We start from the raw sequence: 15,601 nt of genomic DNA, 5'->3' as shown, positions 1-15,601 counted from the left end.
ACACACACACACACACACACACACACACACACACACACACACACACACACACACACACACACACACACACACACACACACACACACACACACACAAGAAAAGGCAAAGGACATGCAAAGGAGCAGTCAAGAAACCACAACAAATAAAACCCTTCCCTCAGGCTCATATTCCAAGAACTCCTGGAAACTGTCACAGTAGCAGGTTAGCATGTTGTTCTTGTTCTTATTGGTCTGATCTCTACAGAAGCACTATGCTTGTTTTTGAAATTATTTTTAATCCCAGTCCGACAGGCCGGAGATGATAACACACTTTCAGCATTTATGAAACGCTACCAAACAGCGATCAAATCGATAGCCATAAAAGGCCCCGGTAAGATGAAATCTGATTGGTTGACCCACATTCTAACGTCACTCGGAGGCTCTGATTGGTCAGCGGGGATTTGTTTTGCACTACCCAGACTTCCTCCTATGCGTGTTTTCATAAACAAATCGCATTTTTCCTCCCGCCGAGGTCGCTGCTTTCGCTCCTTGTCAGCCTGCCAGCTTTGTCGGCGTCCAGCTCCACTTTTAAAGAAGGTCGTTTCGGAACTTTGAGCGCTGGTTCTGGTTCAAAAAAACAAAAGAGAGACGCGGGTAAACGGGCTCCGCTTCAACAGCCAGAGCTGTCTGTCCTTTTTTGTGTGTCCGAACCGCCAACGCGTGGTCGATCGTTTCTCACCAAACTGACCGTTTTTCTGCCTTTTACCTGAAGTTTTTCAGCTGCCGGCCACACCAGTCCGCTGTCTACACTGTGAGGAGCTTCGGTGTTTTTAGGTGAGTGGACGGACGCCGAGAAATGTCCTGCAATGCGCATCTGCGCTGCTGTTGTGTGTTGACAGTGCGGAGCTAGCGGGCTAGCTAACACACTAAGCTAGGTCAAAGCAGAGCTAGTGGCCCGGTTTACTCCTGCAGCTGGCAGATGCACCATCAGTCCGTTTACGTTGACTGGTAGACGGACAGTGCCTGTACAGTCCTTGAATTTGGGTTAACTGCTGCATTTATCTAAGCAAGGGTTATTTGTGCCAACTATTAGAAACCAGGAAGCAAGCTGTCTGGTTAACTAACCTGTTATTTTTGACTAGTCTCAGCTAACAATGCATCCATACCTTGTAAAGTCACCCTCTGCCATCATACATTTAATCATTGAAAAGAAGATGCATGATTGAAGCTGACAAAGAGTCCAACCCAGATAGCTTTCATTCATTAAGGATGAATGACCTTAAAACCTTGATGTTAGATAGCTCAAACTGTTAGTTACAAACTCCAAATTGTTAAATACTAATGCAAAGGCTTGAGGGAGTAAGTCACACCTTTATAGTGCTGACTTTCAATTTTCACTTGGTGTGTCAGTATAATAGTAGGACTTTGGTCATAGATTTTTCTGGACCACATCTGATCAGGTGATTAACAGATTTTCTCTGGGTCCAGCCTCATTGCAGTTTGACAGTGCTCAATTTTAGTTTAGTTTTCTTTGTAGTTATTATAATACTGGGGCTACTTATCAGGGGCCTGGTTGAAGAGATTACAGTAGTAGCACTTTGTGAAGGCAGTTGAAAGTCATGTAGGCATCCTAAGTCTTAATACGAAAAACCTCATCAGGCTGGTTGTGTTGACAATGGGCTTTTTATAAGATAGACTTTTACCCCCAAGTGAAAAATTCACGTTATTACATCATTATAGCAGCAAAATGAATAGAACAGGAACAAAATAAGTAGATCCAGCATTATAACATAACCTTTATTAATAATACTCTACAACAATAGAGAAAAATGTGCACTGTGCATATAGAAATATATATGGCATGGGACATTGCATAGTGCAGTGGTTAACAGCAAGATGGAATATAGACTATTGCACACAGTCTGACAGAAGATGGAAGGAACGTCCTGCTTTTGGTTTTTAGTTTGGCTTAACTTTAATAACCTTTGTGTCACATTGCGTTAGGGTGAAGCTTTATAGTCTTGTGATGGGGCTACGGTTAATTCAAATGAGAAAGAAATCATCCTGTTTATGGTTAGTCAGATGGAAGAACTGTGTGCCAAGATCGCTAACTCATCATACAAACAATAATAAAAAAAACCTCGTCTCTCTCTGTGTTTTTGATCCTGCTCAGACATGGTGAAGCTGACAAAAGCCAAGACGTTCCAGGCGTATCTGGACTCCTGCCACCGCCGTTACAGCTGTGTGCACTGTCGCGCCCATCTGGCCAATCATGACGATCTTATCTCCAAGGTCTGTATGCCGCTTGTCTTTTTTGTTGATAATCATGTCAGATGGCATGCACATTTGCTTCATGGTTATTTTAGAAAGTTGCATCTGAGACATATCAGAGTTGGGTTTGCAGTCTGTCTCTAATTTATATTTTTCCTCCCTGTCTCCTAGTCTTTCCAAGGCAGCCAGGGCCGAGCCTACCTCTTCAACTCTGTGTAAGTATCAACTATTAAAAAGCAGGTTTTTCCTGTTTTCGGTTTCCAGTCTCACTTCTCCTGTAGACAGAAGAGGGAACTGTTGTTGTTTTTCACATCTCACTTGTATTCACAACAACTTTAAAGCCACTTTGTGCAAAAATGTTATTTTTTCACGCAAATCGTTTTATAAAAAGTCTATTTCTCGGTGAAAACACATTTCTAGTATCGCGCTTGTTTGATCAAACCACACTGAACGGACAACTTGATTTGCTCTAGTTTGGATTTTGAAGGTGTGTGAGCTCACGTTCTTCCGGGGTTAGTGGGTCAGGAGTACACACTGTTTGCGTCTTAAATATTAACCTACCAGCTCCACTCAGTTTAAATCTTAATTTGTTCAGGTGCAGCCCTTTTTGAATAGTAGGGTTTCATTAACATTTTCTCCTAAAGGAGGTTGTAGCTGTGCAGGAGAGGCTGTCCTTGAGTGATTACTGAAGAGAACAGTTTAATCACATTGTGTCCATGCTTTTGTCTTCAGGGTCAATGTCGGCTGCGGCCCTGCTGAGGAGAGACTGCTGCTCACGGGACTTCATGCTGTGGCCGACATCTACTGCGAAAACTGTCACACCACGTTGGGCTGGAAATATGTACGTATATGTCCTCCAGCAAATGCAGTGCAGGATTATTCATCTTTAAATCACTTAAAGGCTTTTTGTTTTTTAATTCACTGAGACGTCCACACACACTTTTCTGTTGCCATGACGAATTTTATACATATCGCACAAATCGTTTGGGACATTTTTGTAAGACGCAGAATGTGCACAAAAACAACAAAGCAGTGATGTAATCAAGAACATCTGGACTTTCCAGTGATTGTTATGTGAATGTCACTGTCTGCATTAATGCATGAACTGCAAAAATTGTAAAGAAATACATGAGAAAATGACCTGTTTTCTCTCTTGATTTATTACTTCTGTAAACTTTTCCCTGATGACTTTATGGTCTCTGTCGCTGTTTTAAAGCCTTCATTAAGACAACATGCTCTTCATTTAGTGAATTATTATCTCCATTAGGAGTAAACGGCAAAGTGGGGTATGTTTCGGGGTGTGGCTGCCCTCTGATTGACAAACTCTTACTGTTTGTTTGTGCAGTGTTTTCACTTGGGGTTGGGCTTTGCTAAAAGTCACTCTAAGAAGTAGCAAGATGTCAGATTAGTTGTCCACTAACCAGACATCATGGCAGCTACAGCTTTCTTTCATCTGTCATCTAACTTTTTCTCTCTTTCTAACAACTCCTTTCACCTTCCTCCTGCAGGAACAGGCCTTTGAACTGAGTCAGAAGTACAAGGAGGGGAAGTACATCATCGAGCTGTCCCACATGATAAAGGACAACGGTTGGGACTGAGAGGGAAATCTTCGTCTTTCGTCATGACTTTTTCACAAGTTGCGAAAACGGTTCCAGTGTAGCTTCTTCATCCCACGTTCGAGCCATCGCTGTGCCACACTTTCACTTCATACAGCTTTGCCAAGAATAGCATGTGATGCCTTATCTTTATCTGTTCTTCGTGTTTTGTTTCCTTTTTTTCCAGCAAGCACGACAACACATTTGCTGATAATGCTGTCCTAAGTGCTAGTTGTGCAGGAGGACATGGACTGAATGAGTGCGGGGTTTGCGCGTGAGAACTTGGAGATGTAGTCACACGGGGCACCAGTTGGTGTTACATTTTGAGCACGCCTATTAGCGATTAAACCACTGAAACGGCCTCGCCCTGTGGTGGGCAGGCCGGTGCAAGTCAAATTATCTGATCTTAAACACTGGATGCAGGTATTTGGGTTTTCCTTTTGACTTTAAGGTGCATATTTAGATGTAAATGACCCAAACTGAGTGAATTATTTAGGCTTGTTTAATCCAGAGATCCCTTCTTTTTTTGATGTGAGGGTATGGGAACGCTTAGAGAAGTGGGATGGGCTTTTTTTTATGAGTTAATGTTTTTAAGATTAGTAAAACTTGTTCATATTTTTGCCTAAAAAGCCCACAAACATCTTGTAATTCATAATCTGGGGTAAGTCTTCCGCTTGAAGGTCTACCTTTTAGTGTGTGTTTGGGTGGGAATGTGTATGAGTGCAGTGTTTGCTCATAAGTCTTAAGCTGGATAGTGTTGAGAAGCATTGATCTGGAGTTGATTCACATTTAGATTTTCCACTGCACATTCGGGATATCTTCACTCTTAATGCGGATCCTTCATATGTTTGTGACCTAACACTAAAGCAGCCCTTAGATTTCCTAGATTGTGCTAGAGCAGAGTGTGATTTGGGTAATGTAGCATATTTATGGTGATTTTTTTTTTTTTTTAATGTCTGCTTCTTTCATTAAAGTGTTTTTTATTTTAACCTGATATTTCATTAAAATACAGTATGCCAGTAAGACTTTTGTTTGTGCTGTGGTGTTTCATCTTATCTCGCTTCTGATTTTCTCATCAAGCTTATTTCTTCTTTGTGGTCAAATCCAGACAAAACACAGCCTGAGAAAGTTTCTGTTCAAAGTGCTGAGACAACACAAAAGTGAGGGCCAAATTCATAAAACAGCCAAAGGTAAAAGTAGCTTTTGATTGTCCATTTTGGTGGGAAACTAATAAAAAGGAAGAATTAAAGTACTCACTTAGGCATATTCTGTAGGTCACACATCTTGTATTGGTGTCATTTTATATTATTGATGGTAGCGAGAGTCAGATCAGTCCTTTTTTTAATCACCAGGGATTAGTTTACACTGAGTAGCTCGTGAATCTTTGATCCATCTCTAGTGCCTCCCTGTGGCTTTAAGAACAAACCTGATTTATTTATCATCTCCATAAGTGGTTCTTTACAAACTTTGGCATAAAAAGTAAGTAAATTTGTGTTTGCTCCATTATTTCTTTGTTGTAACAATGCTCTGCAATAAATCTTATATTGTTTGCAAGCCTGTTTATTGCCCCTTAAATGGTGCCACATTTGTGAGTTGTTCCCATTATAAAATAGTCAAATCTTCTCGTCAAAGCCAAACAGCTTTTTCTGCTATTGAGCTTCTGGTACTGCAGGTGGCTCATTGCTGTTTGATTAGGAGCAACTGTGAGCGGGGACCCTGCTACAGCAGTCAGTTGGTGTCTGCTCCAACCATGGCATGTTTGACTGATCTGGATAGGGCTATGCTATAGGACAACTTCAAGCGGGTGTCCAGTCAAGGTTTGCAAAATGATCTGGCCGATGGCTGTTTACCCAGACAACCTGGAACAGACAGCACACAGCCAATCTAAGGTCTGGTCTGGCACAACCACACTGGCTGACTTCTGACGAATGCTGGTTGAAGAATGGGATGCCATCCCACAGCAGTTTGTGACCAGCATGAGGAGGAGGTGCCAGACTCTTTTGCCAATTAATACTTCTTCCCCCATTTGTTAAATTAATAAATTGCTAACATGTTTTGTTCCTTCAGACTTCAATCATCCAATCCAATAAATAACACCAAACCAGAGTCAGTAGCAGAATGAGCTGTTTGGCATTGGCAGAGAAGATTTAGCAGGCTTTTTATTGGTCCAACTCACATACTCATCTCTGCTGCTTAACCCACAAACAAATGTTGCACCATTTATGGACAAGAGAATAGGTTTTCCAGCAGGCTTATTATCAAAGCAGATCACTTTAAATCTGATTTATTTGCATAAAAACAGGTAGGACTCAGATTGGCCTGCGTAGCTTTAAAACTACATTTTTGTAAATAATAAGTCAACAGTTTTCATTACTTTAACTCTAATTTCATAAATAGTGATATTAAAATGAAAATGCAAATTTAAAAGACTTTAAATAGTTGCACCTATTAGTGATGCTGATAATAGTTGTGTTGCCTTTATTTACGGCTCAAATTCCTTTGTATTCAGAAACCGTTCAGATGTGGCTGCATTTTTATGACATAACAGCAGCTTTTTAAGAAAATGTCTTTTTACGCATGTCAGCGGAGCTCTCGCCGTCTGTGGAACAAATCCGATTCTGTGCCAACAGATGGTGCTGGAAGTCAGCCAGCAGGTGGTGCTGTAGTGTAGTTATGTTTAGACACCAGTGCTGTGCAGAGATTTTATCACCTTTAATTCTTACCGCTCTCATTTCAGTGCCATCCGATCAGACCCAGATTTATTTTACAGCATGACAGCGAGTCCAAAAATACAGCCAGAGGCATAAAGCACTGTGTTCAGCTGTGAGGAGGAACAAGTAGCTTCATCCAGCAACAGATGGCTTGGCCTCCACAGAGCCCTGATCTCTGGGATTACATGAAGACACAGAAGACGCTGATACAGTAAATCCACAGCAGAACTGTGGCGAGCTCACAGAGGTGTTTGGAACAACCTGCGCCTGTCTCAAAAAACCAAAAATATACCTCTATGAGAGCTGGTGACATAAAATATCAGCTGGATTTATTCACTAACCTTTGTGCGAGGGGGATTCATAAAGAAACACAATGATACGAAGTATTTCTAAGAGCATCATCACTGCATTTAAGTGCCTTTAACTTCTAACCTTTAAGGCATGTTATAACTCTGCAATAAATCAATTTGTGGACACAACTGGTTTTGTAGTTTAAAATGTTTAAATTTGAATTGTTTTGCTGCAGAATTCAGACATCTATTCCATAAAGGATTTAAAATATCTAAAAATATTTGTAGACATTTACACATTTCTGTGGGCTAATTAAGTGGAGTAATTGCTGCAGTAACACACTGTTTACCTGCACATCTCAAAATAGAATACAAATGAGCAGATGAACTCAATTTAAGACACAAACTGTGTGATTAATGATTGTGTACAAAAGACCTGATGGACTGCACAAATAAGCATTAAAATGAAATCTACTCTATCAGCGAGCTAGCATTGGACCTGCCAGGGAGATCACATTTCCCTAAAGAGAATAAAAATGTAAAGAGGCGGTGATCATATGTTAAACACACACACGTGTCACATGAATGGGCTCCAACAGCTAATCCTTTGCTGGAGAGGCTGCTGACAGTCATGTGTGTGCAGTACAATTTCAGCTGCTATGTGTTCACCTTTTCATGCCTGTGAGTGTTTTGTAATTTGATTCATGTGAGAAAAGTGAACAAATTCAAGGATCTCCTGAATTTTCAGTTATACTGCATCATACAAGTTTCCATAAAGAAAAGCTGTGCAGTGGGAGGTAAGCCCACATATGAATCCACTCGCCTATCTGGAAATAATTCAGGAAATAAAATACATCCTTTGGGAGACTAAATACGTTAAATCTACCTAGCAAAGTCGGGGTGGAGCTGGAAGGTGCTGGATTGACAAGATGTGCACTACTCCTTTTATTTTTTTTTCTATTTATTTGTTTGTTTTAGCAAATTAACTTACAAACGGTATCTAAAATTTTAGCTGGTGCTGAATGCTGCTTGAGTCATACATCTCTTTTAGATGAGAAGGAAATCAAAATCACCATGAGTTAAAAATGTTCCACCATTTAAACCGATGAATGTGTTTTTATAAAAAGGTTGAACCAAAAGTGTCAGAAGAGAATTTTAATGCCTTGCTTTTAAGACACTTATGGCTTTCAAGAGGATGAAATTCATGAGGATTTAAACTCAGCTTCAAATATGTGAACATTTACTAGTGATCGACACAGATTCATCTCTGACCCTTCAGTGGAATACAGCAGTAAAATCAGTAAAACAAGCTACTGTGATTAAGCTGATTTGATTTGGCTCAAACTTTATTATTCATCATGGCAAAGTAACAAAATATTTTGCAGAACAATCTTTCTTTAATCACAGCAAACATACATTTAATCAGTATCTGATCAAATTTAAAGATGACTAAAATCAAAGTTTGAGTAAGTCTATATTTTGGGGTGGAAGACCCCTTTAGCTGATATAAGAAACACCCATTTTCATGTTGGTGTCACCTTGAAATGACGACTCCGGGGTGCATCTTTAAGCTTTGCTTAGTTTCTTGAGTAGTTATTTGATATTTGGTCTCCCAAAGAGTTTCTGCTCTTATTTTAAATCCAAATTTCCCTGAAAGGTATTGCCCTGCAGAAAACAGCACACCACAGACATGCCCTGTAGGCTCCTGTGCTGGAGGATAGATGGATGGCGTTAATGGTTAATATGGACTCAGGGTTACTGTGTTTTCTCGCTGTGTCCACATTAAGCTGTTTATTTGTTGTTGTATTTTTAAATTATAGGGTAAAGACGCCGCTTTTGGTGGAGTCTGCTGTTTATTCTAAACCTAATAATTAATACGCCAGCTTGCAGTGACGACTAGCGTTTCAACCGCAGTCAGTGCAGCTTGCAGCAGCAGCAGCAGAGCGTACCATATTTCATGGACGGGGCAAAAAAACTCATATAGCATGTTGTAGTAATAAATGCATTATGTGACATACAATCAATTTGAAATTCACTTTCAATTGCCTTGAATTTACAAACGATATTTTATTATGTAATATGTTTCAATGTGTATGTATTAATCAGCAGTTGTATTATTGGTTATATTATATTAGTGTCTGCTTGTGTCGAGCACCCCACTCCCTTACCGCCCGGGAAAATCTCTAAATGGAACCTTCCTGGATGGTTGGCCACGTGACTTTTTCCGTTTCGCCATTTTCCCCTCTTCTACACCGGTCCTCTTGCTGTCCGCTACGTTGTCGCCCCCTCCTAGTGTTCTAAGTTGCCCGGAAGCCCAAGGTGGGATAGGGGAAACCCTGACGAGAAGTCAGTCTGCTCCGTAGCCGTATCGCCCTGAGGAAAAAGTGCGAGAATGTCTTCTGAGGAGAGCCCCGAGTACTCGCCTTTCTTCGCCGTGATGGGTGCCTCTGCGGCCATGGTCTTCAGCGGTAACTACACCAGCTTCTTCATCTTGGCATCCTCGTTTTCGCTGTCATAACGCTAACGGCTGGTTAGCTCGGCCAGGTGTTGAGTTCGTGGGTGATGTTAGAGATCAACCAGCGGCAGGGTTTGAGCGTAGAGAAGCCCCGGCGCTTTCTCGACTCGCACACCTGCCAGGGGATGCGTTGCGAAGGAGAGGCGAGGGCAAGGGGGAGGGATTCCATCGACATCAAGCTGCTGTCCTCACCTTGCTCTTGCAGGCTGCCTCCCTCTGCGTGAGCCAGGCTGTAACTATGTGTCCCGGTTGCTGCTGGTTGGTGACGCACACCCATCAACGGAGGTGGCAGCTGACCTGGTCAGGCCATCTGTAATCTGCCATAATGGGGTTATTTCACGGAAACGGGAAGGCCAGAGATCTTGATGGAGGAAACATGGCATCCTCGCTAAAGGTTGCCGAGGTTTTATTGGTTTAAATGAGCTCCTGTGTTACAGGAGAGGAGGCAGCATCGAAGGCCTAAAGATCAGCGGGAGAAATTAAAAGGGGGAAACCCACCCATTCATTTGCACCGCCTGTCGTGCAGTGTGGAGCACACCCACTGAAAGGTTCACAGTGTGCTCTTGGTGGGAGACATTTTTTTTGGCCAAGTTAAGCCAATCAAGTGATGGTAATTCTTGCTGATGCAAGCGACTGTGTTCGTGACAGACTGATTTTTGCACTGATGAAACAGCAACATATATTTAACATTAGCCCAGAAATGGCTGTAGCATTCAAACTGTGTTGTTTGGCCCTGGATGTGTGGACGTATTTAAAAAAAAAAAAAAAAAAAAAATCTCACCCACCAAATAGGGTTTTCGGGACTCTGATTTTTAAATTGGGGGGATTGTTATATCCAAAAATAGCAGGAGAAAGGATACACCCCTGTTATGTATAGTAACACTCTCTTTACCTTAACTGTATGCAAACAAATCCTGCTTATGTTCATAATCACCCCACCAAAAGGATCATTTTGAGCATGATCAGCCTGTTTTAATTCCTGATGTAAGCATTGAATTTTACATTGACATTTAGAAGGCAACAACATGAATGTGGACTGGTGAAGTCGTGGCCAACACCCAATCTAAATTAGTTTACAGACTTCCTCACACATTGAGGTGTGCCTGCTGCTTAAGTTGTGCATATCTGTGTGACCTTTGCTCTCTTTTAGGCTTTCACGTTTTCTGCAGGCTGCGTAAAGACAACTTGGAGCAGTATGGGGAAAATTATTAATTAAATAATATTTCTTATAAATATTAGCTCTTCAACCTTTGATGCTTTTTGGCCTGCTTTTAATCACAACTCGGTTTAATGAGCCTGACATCAAGTTTAATATTAGCTCTTTCTCAGTGACCCTTAAAGTATTTAAAAGCGTTTTGGGAGGAAAAAATAACCTTGGGTGTCCTCTAACTTCAGCACAAACTGTGCATTGGTTGCACTTCAGTAACCCATCATTTTACACACCACAGGCATTTAGGAGCCCCTTCATACAGCTTCATTATTTGAGTTTGATTACTGTCACACTCAGTAAAATGCCAACTTGAGATGTATGATTGTTCTTTGTTTATCCAGTCCACGATTTATAGACACGAAGCCCCGATGTTACTTTTAAGAAAATGGTTCACCTGTGTAGCTGAACACCCTCGTCATATCCAACACATCTCACTGCAAAAGGCGTGTGGATATTACAGAGAAGTCCATTGCCTGTAAATGTGACTGCACAGCCAAGCAAGTGGGAAGTGAGGAAAGCTGTGTGCTATTGTACCATTATTATTTATTCATCCACCCCACTGAGCGAGTCTTCTTTGCAGACATGCCGTGTTCACAGCTGCTCACTGCTCGCAGCCAGCAAAGTCACATGTAATGATGAGGAATTGCCCGGCACCGATCTGCGCACTCCAGGTGTTGAAGAACAGCGCCTGAATGCACTGGATTAAAGACATTTGAAATGTGAACGCCACCGCTCTGTGGCAGAACCTCTGCCGCCTTCTGATCAGAGGGGCTGACCTGCAAGTCACCCACTCTGTATTTAATAATAATGTTCATGCAGCTGTTTAAGTGCATGTGATGGGATTGTAAAAATCATACTGAGCACAGAATAAATATATGCATAAATCCCCTTTAGTTTAAAGATACAACCTATTAAAATACAGAACAGCTCTGTCAATAGTTACAGCCCATTCATCACCTCTCAATCATCACAAGTAAGCATAATTTTTAGATGATGCTGCTCACTTTTCTGGTCTTCATTTGCACAGTACACGTTTACTGTGAACACAAAGGGGTTTCTAATGCAAAACAAATGAAATTGCATGCAAATAGGAGACAGTGATAAAGAAGCAGAGGCAGTTTGTGATCAACAGCAGCAGGAAATGCAGATAAAATAACAGGTTGAGATTCCTGCAAATGCCTGGGTGTATTGCAGAGTTGTTGTGGACGTATAAACTGTAATATTTTGGTGTGTGCAGCATTCATGGCAGCGTGACGAGTCGAGCGGGCATCAGTGAAATGCGAGGTGACAGCAGAGCGGAGGGCAAAATTGCTGGACGAGCGCCCATCGGTGGCATTATTAGTCATGAAAAGAGTCATAAAGTAGTGAAGTGGGCGGTGTTGTGTTGCGTAGCGAGACTTCACAGTCTAATAACTTGTAACATTTTTCATGCAGTTTTTCTGAGATGGTTTGTGAGGAAAGCTAAAAAGTAGGTGAAATGCAAGAAAGAACTGTCAGTCGAATTTCTCATCCTTTCTGCAACGTGCCTCAGAAGATAAAACTCAGAGCTTTGCTTCATTAACGCAGATTTATCGTCTCTCTTTCTCAGCGTTAGGAGCAGCGTATGGGACGGCAAAGAGCGGCACAGGCATCGCTGCCATGTCTGTGATGCGGCCAGAGCTCATCATGAAGTCTATCATTCCTGTGGTCATGGCAGGTATCATTGCCATCTACGGGCTGGTGGTGGCTGTGCTGATAGCGAACAACATATCTGAGAGAGTCTCTCTTTACAAGTAAGATAAACTTCTCATACATAAGGATCTTTGTTTGTCATATAGTGATGCTACAGTAAAATAACAATCTGAATTTCATTGTCTGTGTCTAACGTGTTATTCAAGATCATGTTGAGTTGGGTTTCTCTAGTTATTGTTTAGATACACAACTTAATTGTAAACCAGATAATCAGATATCAGATAATAGCAACATTTTAAAAAGAGTATCTCTGGCCTTTGAGCTCTATTATAATCTCTGCCAACTCCTTAAAGAAGTGAACCTGTGGGACCTGAGCTTACTGTTTAACCACCTTCATGGTCCACTTGTTTCATCTGGCTCTTCATTGTTTTGCTGGGCAGGTCTCAGTCAGCTTATCATGACTTGTTTCCTGGTGGCAGTTTTGTGATATTGCTGAGACTCAACAGCACAGTGTTTGTGGGCAGGCAAACCAAACTAGTATTGTGCAGTCAAGGTGTACTATTTTCACTGTAAACACAGCGCCATGCTCGTAAACAGGCGTTCACTTTTGTGTATGAAAGCACTTCAAATGGTCTTCTGACATTATTTATGTAGCAGCCCTGATGAGGACATTTCTCTGGGGAGATCAGCCAGGGTTGAATTTTATTTGTTCCTGTTGTTTTTAAAACCTAAGTGGGCATGCATATTAACCACTAGGCGAGTCCTTAACATGCCACTTTCTGTGAAGACTTGAGCCATTTGATGTAGTCCAGTTATTAATAATGCATAGAAAGATTGCAGATTCGAAACTGGGCTTGTTCTTTTCAGAATTCAGCGCTTTTATTCAGACCTTTGGTTAGAATTGCTAAAAAGCAGCAAATACAACAACAAAAACATGTAGAGTGAAACTGCTCATCTCTGCACCCTCTTTCATATTTTTTCATGCAAGTTTAAAAGGAGGAACAAGAGAGAGGAGTGAACATAGTTTCAGTGCACAACTTGATGCTACATATAAAACTCACTGAGTATTTCTAACCTATGGACAAAAAAGATGTTTCAGTTCAATTCTATAGCACCAAATCACAAAACAGTCGCCTCAAAGCCCTTTATATTCTAAGGTGAAGACCCTACAATAATACAGAGAAAACCCCAACAATCAAACAACTGCCACGAGCAAGCACTTGGCAACAGAGGGAAGGGAAAAAACTCCCTTTTAACAGAAGAAACCTGTGGCAGAACCAGGCTGTGAATGCTCCTAACTTCACAAAACAAGTATTTTCTACTGCTTCTCTTCAACAGGAGTTTCCTGCATCTCGGTGCCGGTCTGAGCGTTGGCCTGAGCGGCCTGGCAGCCGGGTTCGCCATCGGCATCGTGGGTGACGCCGGCGTGAGAGGGACCGCTCAGCAGCCTCGGCTGTTCGTGGGCATGATCCTGATCCTGATCTTCGCCGAGGTGCTGGGTCTTTACGGGCTCATCGTGGCCCTCATCCTATCTACAAAATAAGTGTCTCCATCATGCCACCATCTCATTCATTCCACATCAGAGCAGCAAGAACAAATAGGAGATTTTCACCTACTTCCATTACAGCCGGTGGGTCTGACAGGACGGGATGGCGACAGAAACACATTGGCGTTCGACTTTGATAGCTCTGTCCTCAGATAGGTTTCTATCCATATTGTTTAAAGCCATCCAGTTGTGTCAGGTCTTGTGCGTACAGAACGGGCATGAACATGTACTGTGTGTTGTGGGATGATGTGTGGACAGTCTGCCTGATTTATTGTCTGATCTTAAACTGTACAGTGATCCAGAGCCCCCCTGCCCCCCAGTAAATGTAGTAACCAGTCTGTGCTGTGAGTGTGAGTATCAACATTTACCCCCCTCTGCCCATTCCCCTCCTTTGGTTTATTTATGTATTTATTTATTTATTTGTTTCTTTGTTTTTTGTTGGTGGTTTATATTGTCAACCTCTGTTTAAGACTGCTGAAGATATCGTGAACACCAGTATTTTATTTTTTCATGTTCTTTTCTGGGACCATTTTTGAAACTTTTTTTTTCACTATTTATGGACAGCTATGAAGATTTTGAAGCTATCTAAATGGAGTACTGTTTATTGAATACCCTATATACATAAAAAAATATATAAATTATCTGTGTATAGTTAGATTAATTGCACTGTGGGTAATTGTTATAAGTGCTTGGAATTCCTCTGGATGTAGTGTGAATATTAATGGAGGATGTCCACATGTTCATATGGAGTTGACAGTGTGTGTGCGTGTGCGTGAATGATCTGAGTACATAATGTATGCAAGTGGATTTATGTTTAATATGACGTCCTCAGACACTTGTATCGTTTACCTGTAGTGCTGCTGTCTTGATTTGTTTGTTTTATTTTGTTGAAGGTGAGCGCTCACTGTTCAGCCATGCCTGTCAGATTTCCAAATAAAACTCAACCTCCTCCAGAATCTCACTGTCCAGTATTTATTTTTAAAGTGTATCTGTTAATGAAATGTCCAAACACTGCAAAAGGAAAGCAGACAGCGGATACCTAAACATTTAAATGCAATCTAAAACTGGCCAATATGTTGGGTATTTTTACCCCAAACAGTTTCAGCTACACGTTCTTATATTGATAAAAGTAGTTATTTACTTTTGGTCTTTGGAAAGAATGTCTGTCTGGTCCGTAACATTACCTGGTCTCATGAGTCTTGACTTTCAGATGGTAATATCAGAATTTGGCATAAATAACATGAATGCATGGATCCATCCTGCATTGTATCAACAATTCAGGCTGCTGCTAATGGTGTAATGATGTTGGCGATATTTTATTGGCACACTTCAGGCCTTTGGTAATAACTGAGCATCATGTAAAACACCTACCTGAGCACTGTTGCTGGCCATGTTCATCCCTGCATGACCACAGTGTGCCCATCTTCTGACTCCAGCAGGATGTTATGTCACTAAGCTCAAATCATCTCAAACTGGTTTTTTTTGTTTTGGTTTTTTTTTTGTGTGTGGGTTTTTTTTTTGTTGTTTTGTTTTGGTTTTTACGTGATACTGAAATAATTATATTCAAATGAACTCTACAGTCACCTCAATCTTATAGAGCACTTTTGGGAGGTGGTGGAATAGAAGATTCACAACAAATCTGCAAACAACTCTGTGATATTGCCAAGTCAATATGGGATATATGGAGGACTGTTGACAAAATCTATGCCATGAAGAATTAAGTCTGTTCTGCAGGTGACAGGGGGTTTCTAATAAAGTGTCCAGTGAGTCAGCCGGACACTTTATTAGTCCAGTGGATTTGCTAAGCAGCTGAG

The 15,601-nt window shown here is 41.3% G+C and overlaps 2 protein-coding genes across 3 annotated transcripts; both read left to right on the top strand.

Annotated features, from left to right (window-relative positions):
• The first annotated feature begins 384 nt into the window (after positions 1 to 384).
• ypel3 (yippee-like 3) lies at positions 385 to 5,398 on the top strand. 2 transcript variants are annotated; one of them, XM_040006149.1, is made up of 6 exons: positions 385 to 632; positions 751 to 812; positions 2,152 to 2,270; positions 2,421 to 2,464; positions 2,982 to 3,090; positions 3,758 to 5,398. In XM_040006149.1, the coding sequence occupies exons 3-6, from the start codon at positions 2,154 to 2,156 to the stop codon at positions 3,845 to 3,847; spliced, it is 360 nt and encodes a 119-aa protein (XP_039862083.1). In that variant the 5' UTR covers positions 385 to 632; positions 751 to 812; positions 2,152 to 2,153; the 3' UTR covers positions 3,848 to 5,398. The 2 variants fall into 2 exon arrangements, with proteins under 2 accessions (XP_039862083.1, XP_039862082.1); XM_040006148.1 differs by having other exon boundaries at positions 388 to 812.
• A 3,654-nt stretch (positions 5,399 to 9,052) lies between these two features.
• atp6v0ca (ATPase H+ transporting V0 subunit ca) lies at positions 9,053 to 15,306 on the top strand. Its single transcript, XM_040006147.1, has 3 exons — positions 9,053 to 9,313; positions 12,159 to 12,342; positions 13,580 to 15,306. The coding sequence occupies exons 1-3, from the start codon at positions 9,238 to 9,240 to the stop codon at positions 13,782 to 13,784; spliced, it is 465 nt and encodes a 154-aa protein (XP_039862081.1). The 5' UTR covers positions 9,053 to 9,237; the 3' UTR covers positions 13,785 to 15,306.
• Positions 15,307 to 15,601: the final 295 nt, after the last annotated feature.

The sequence above is a fragment of the Simochromis diagramma genome, unplaced genomic scaffold (assembly GCF_900408965.1).
Source record: "Simochromis diagramma unplaced genomic scaffold, fSimDia1.1 OVJJ01000510.1, whole genome shotgun sequence".
NCBI classification, from domain to species: Eukaryota; Metazoa; Chordata; class Actinopteri; order Cichliformes; family Cichlidae; genus Simochromis; species Simochromis diagramma.
Note: the sequence above shows the minus strand (reverse complement) of the source record. Positions and strands in the feature narration are given on the sequence as shown.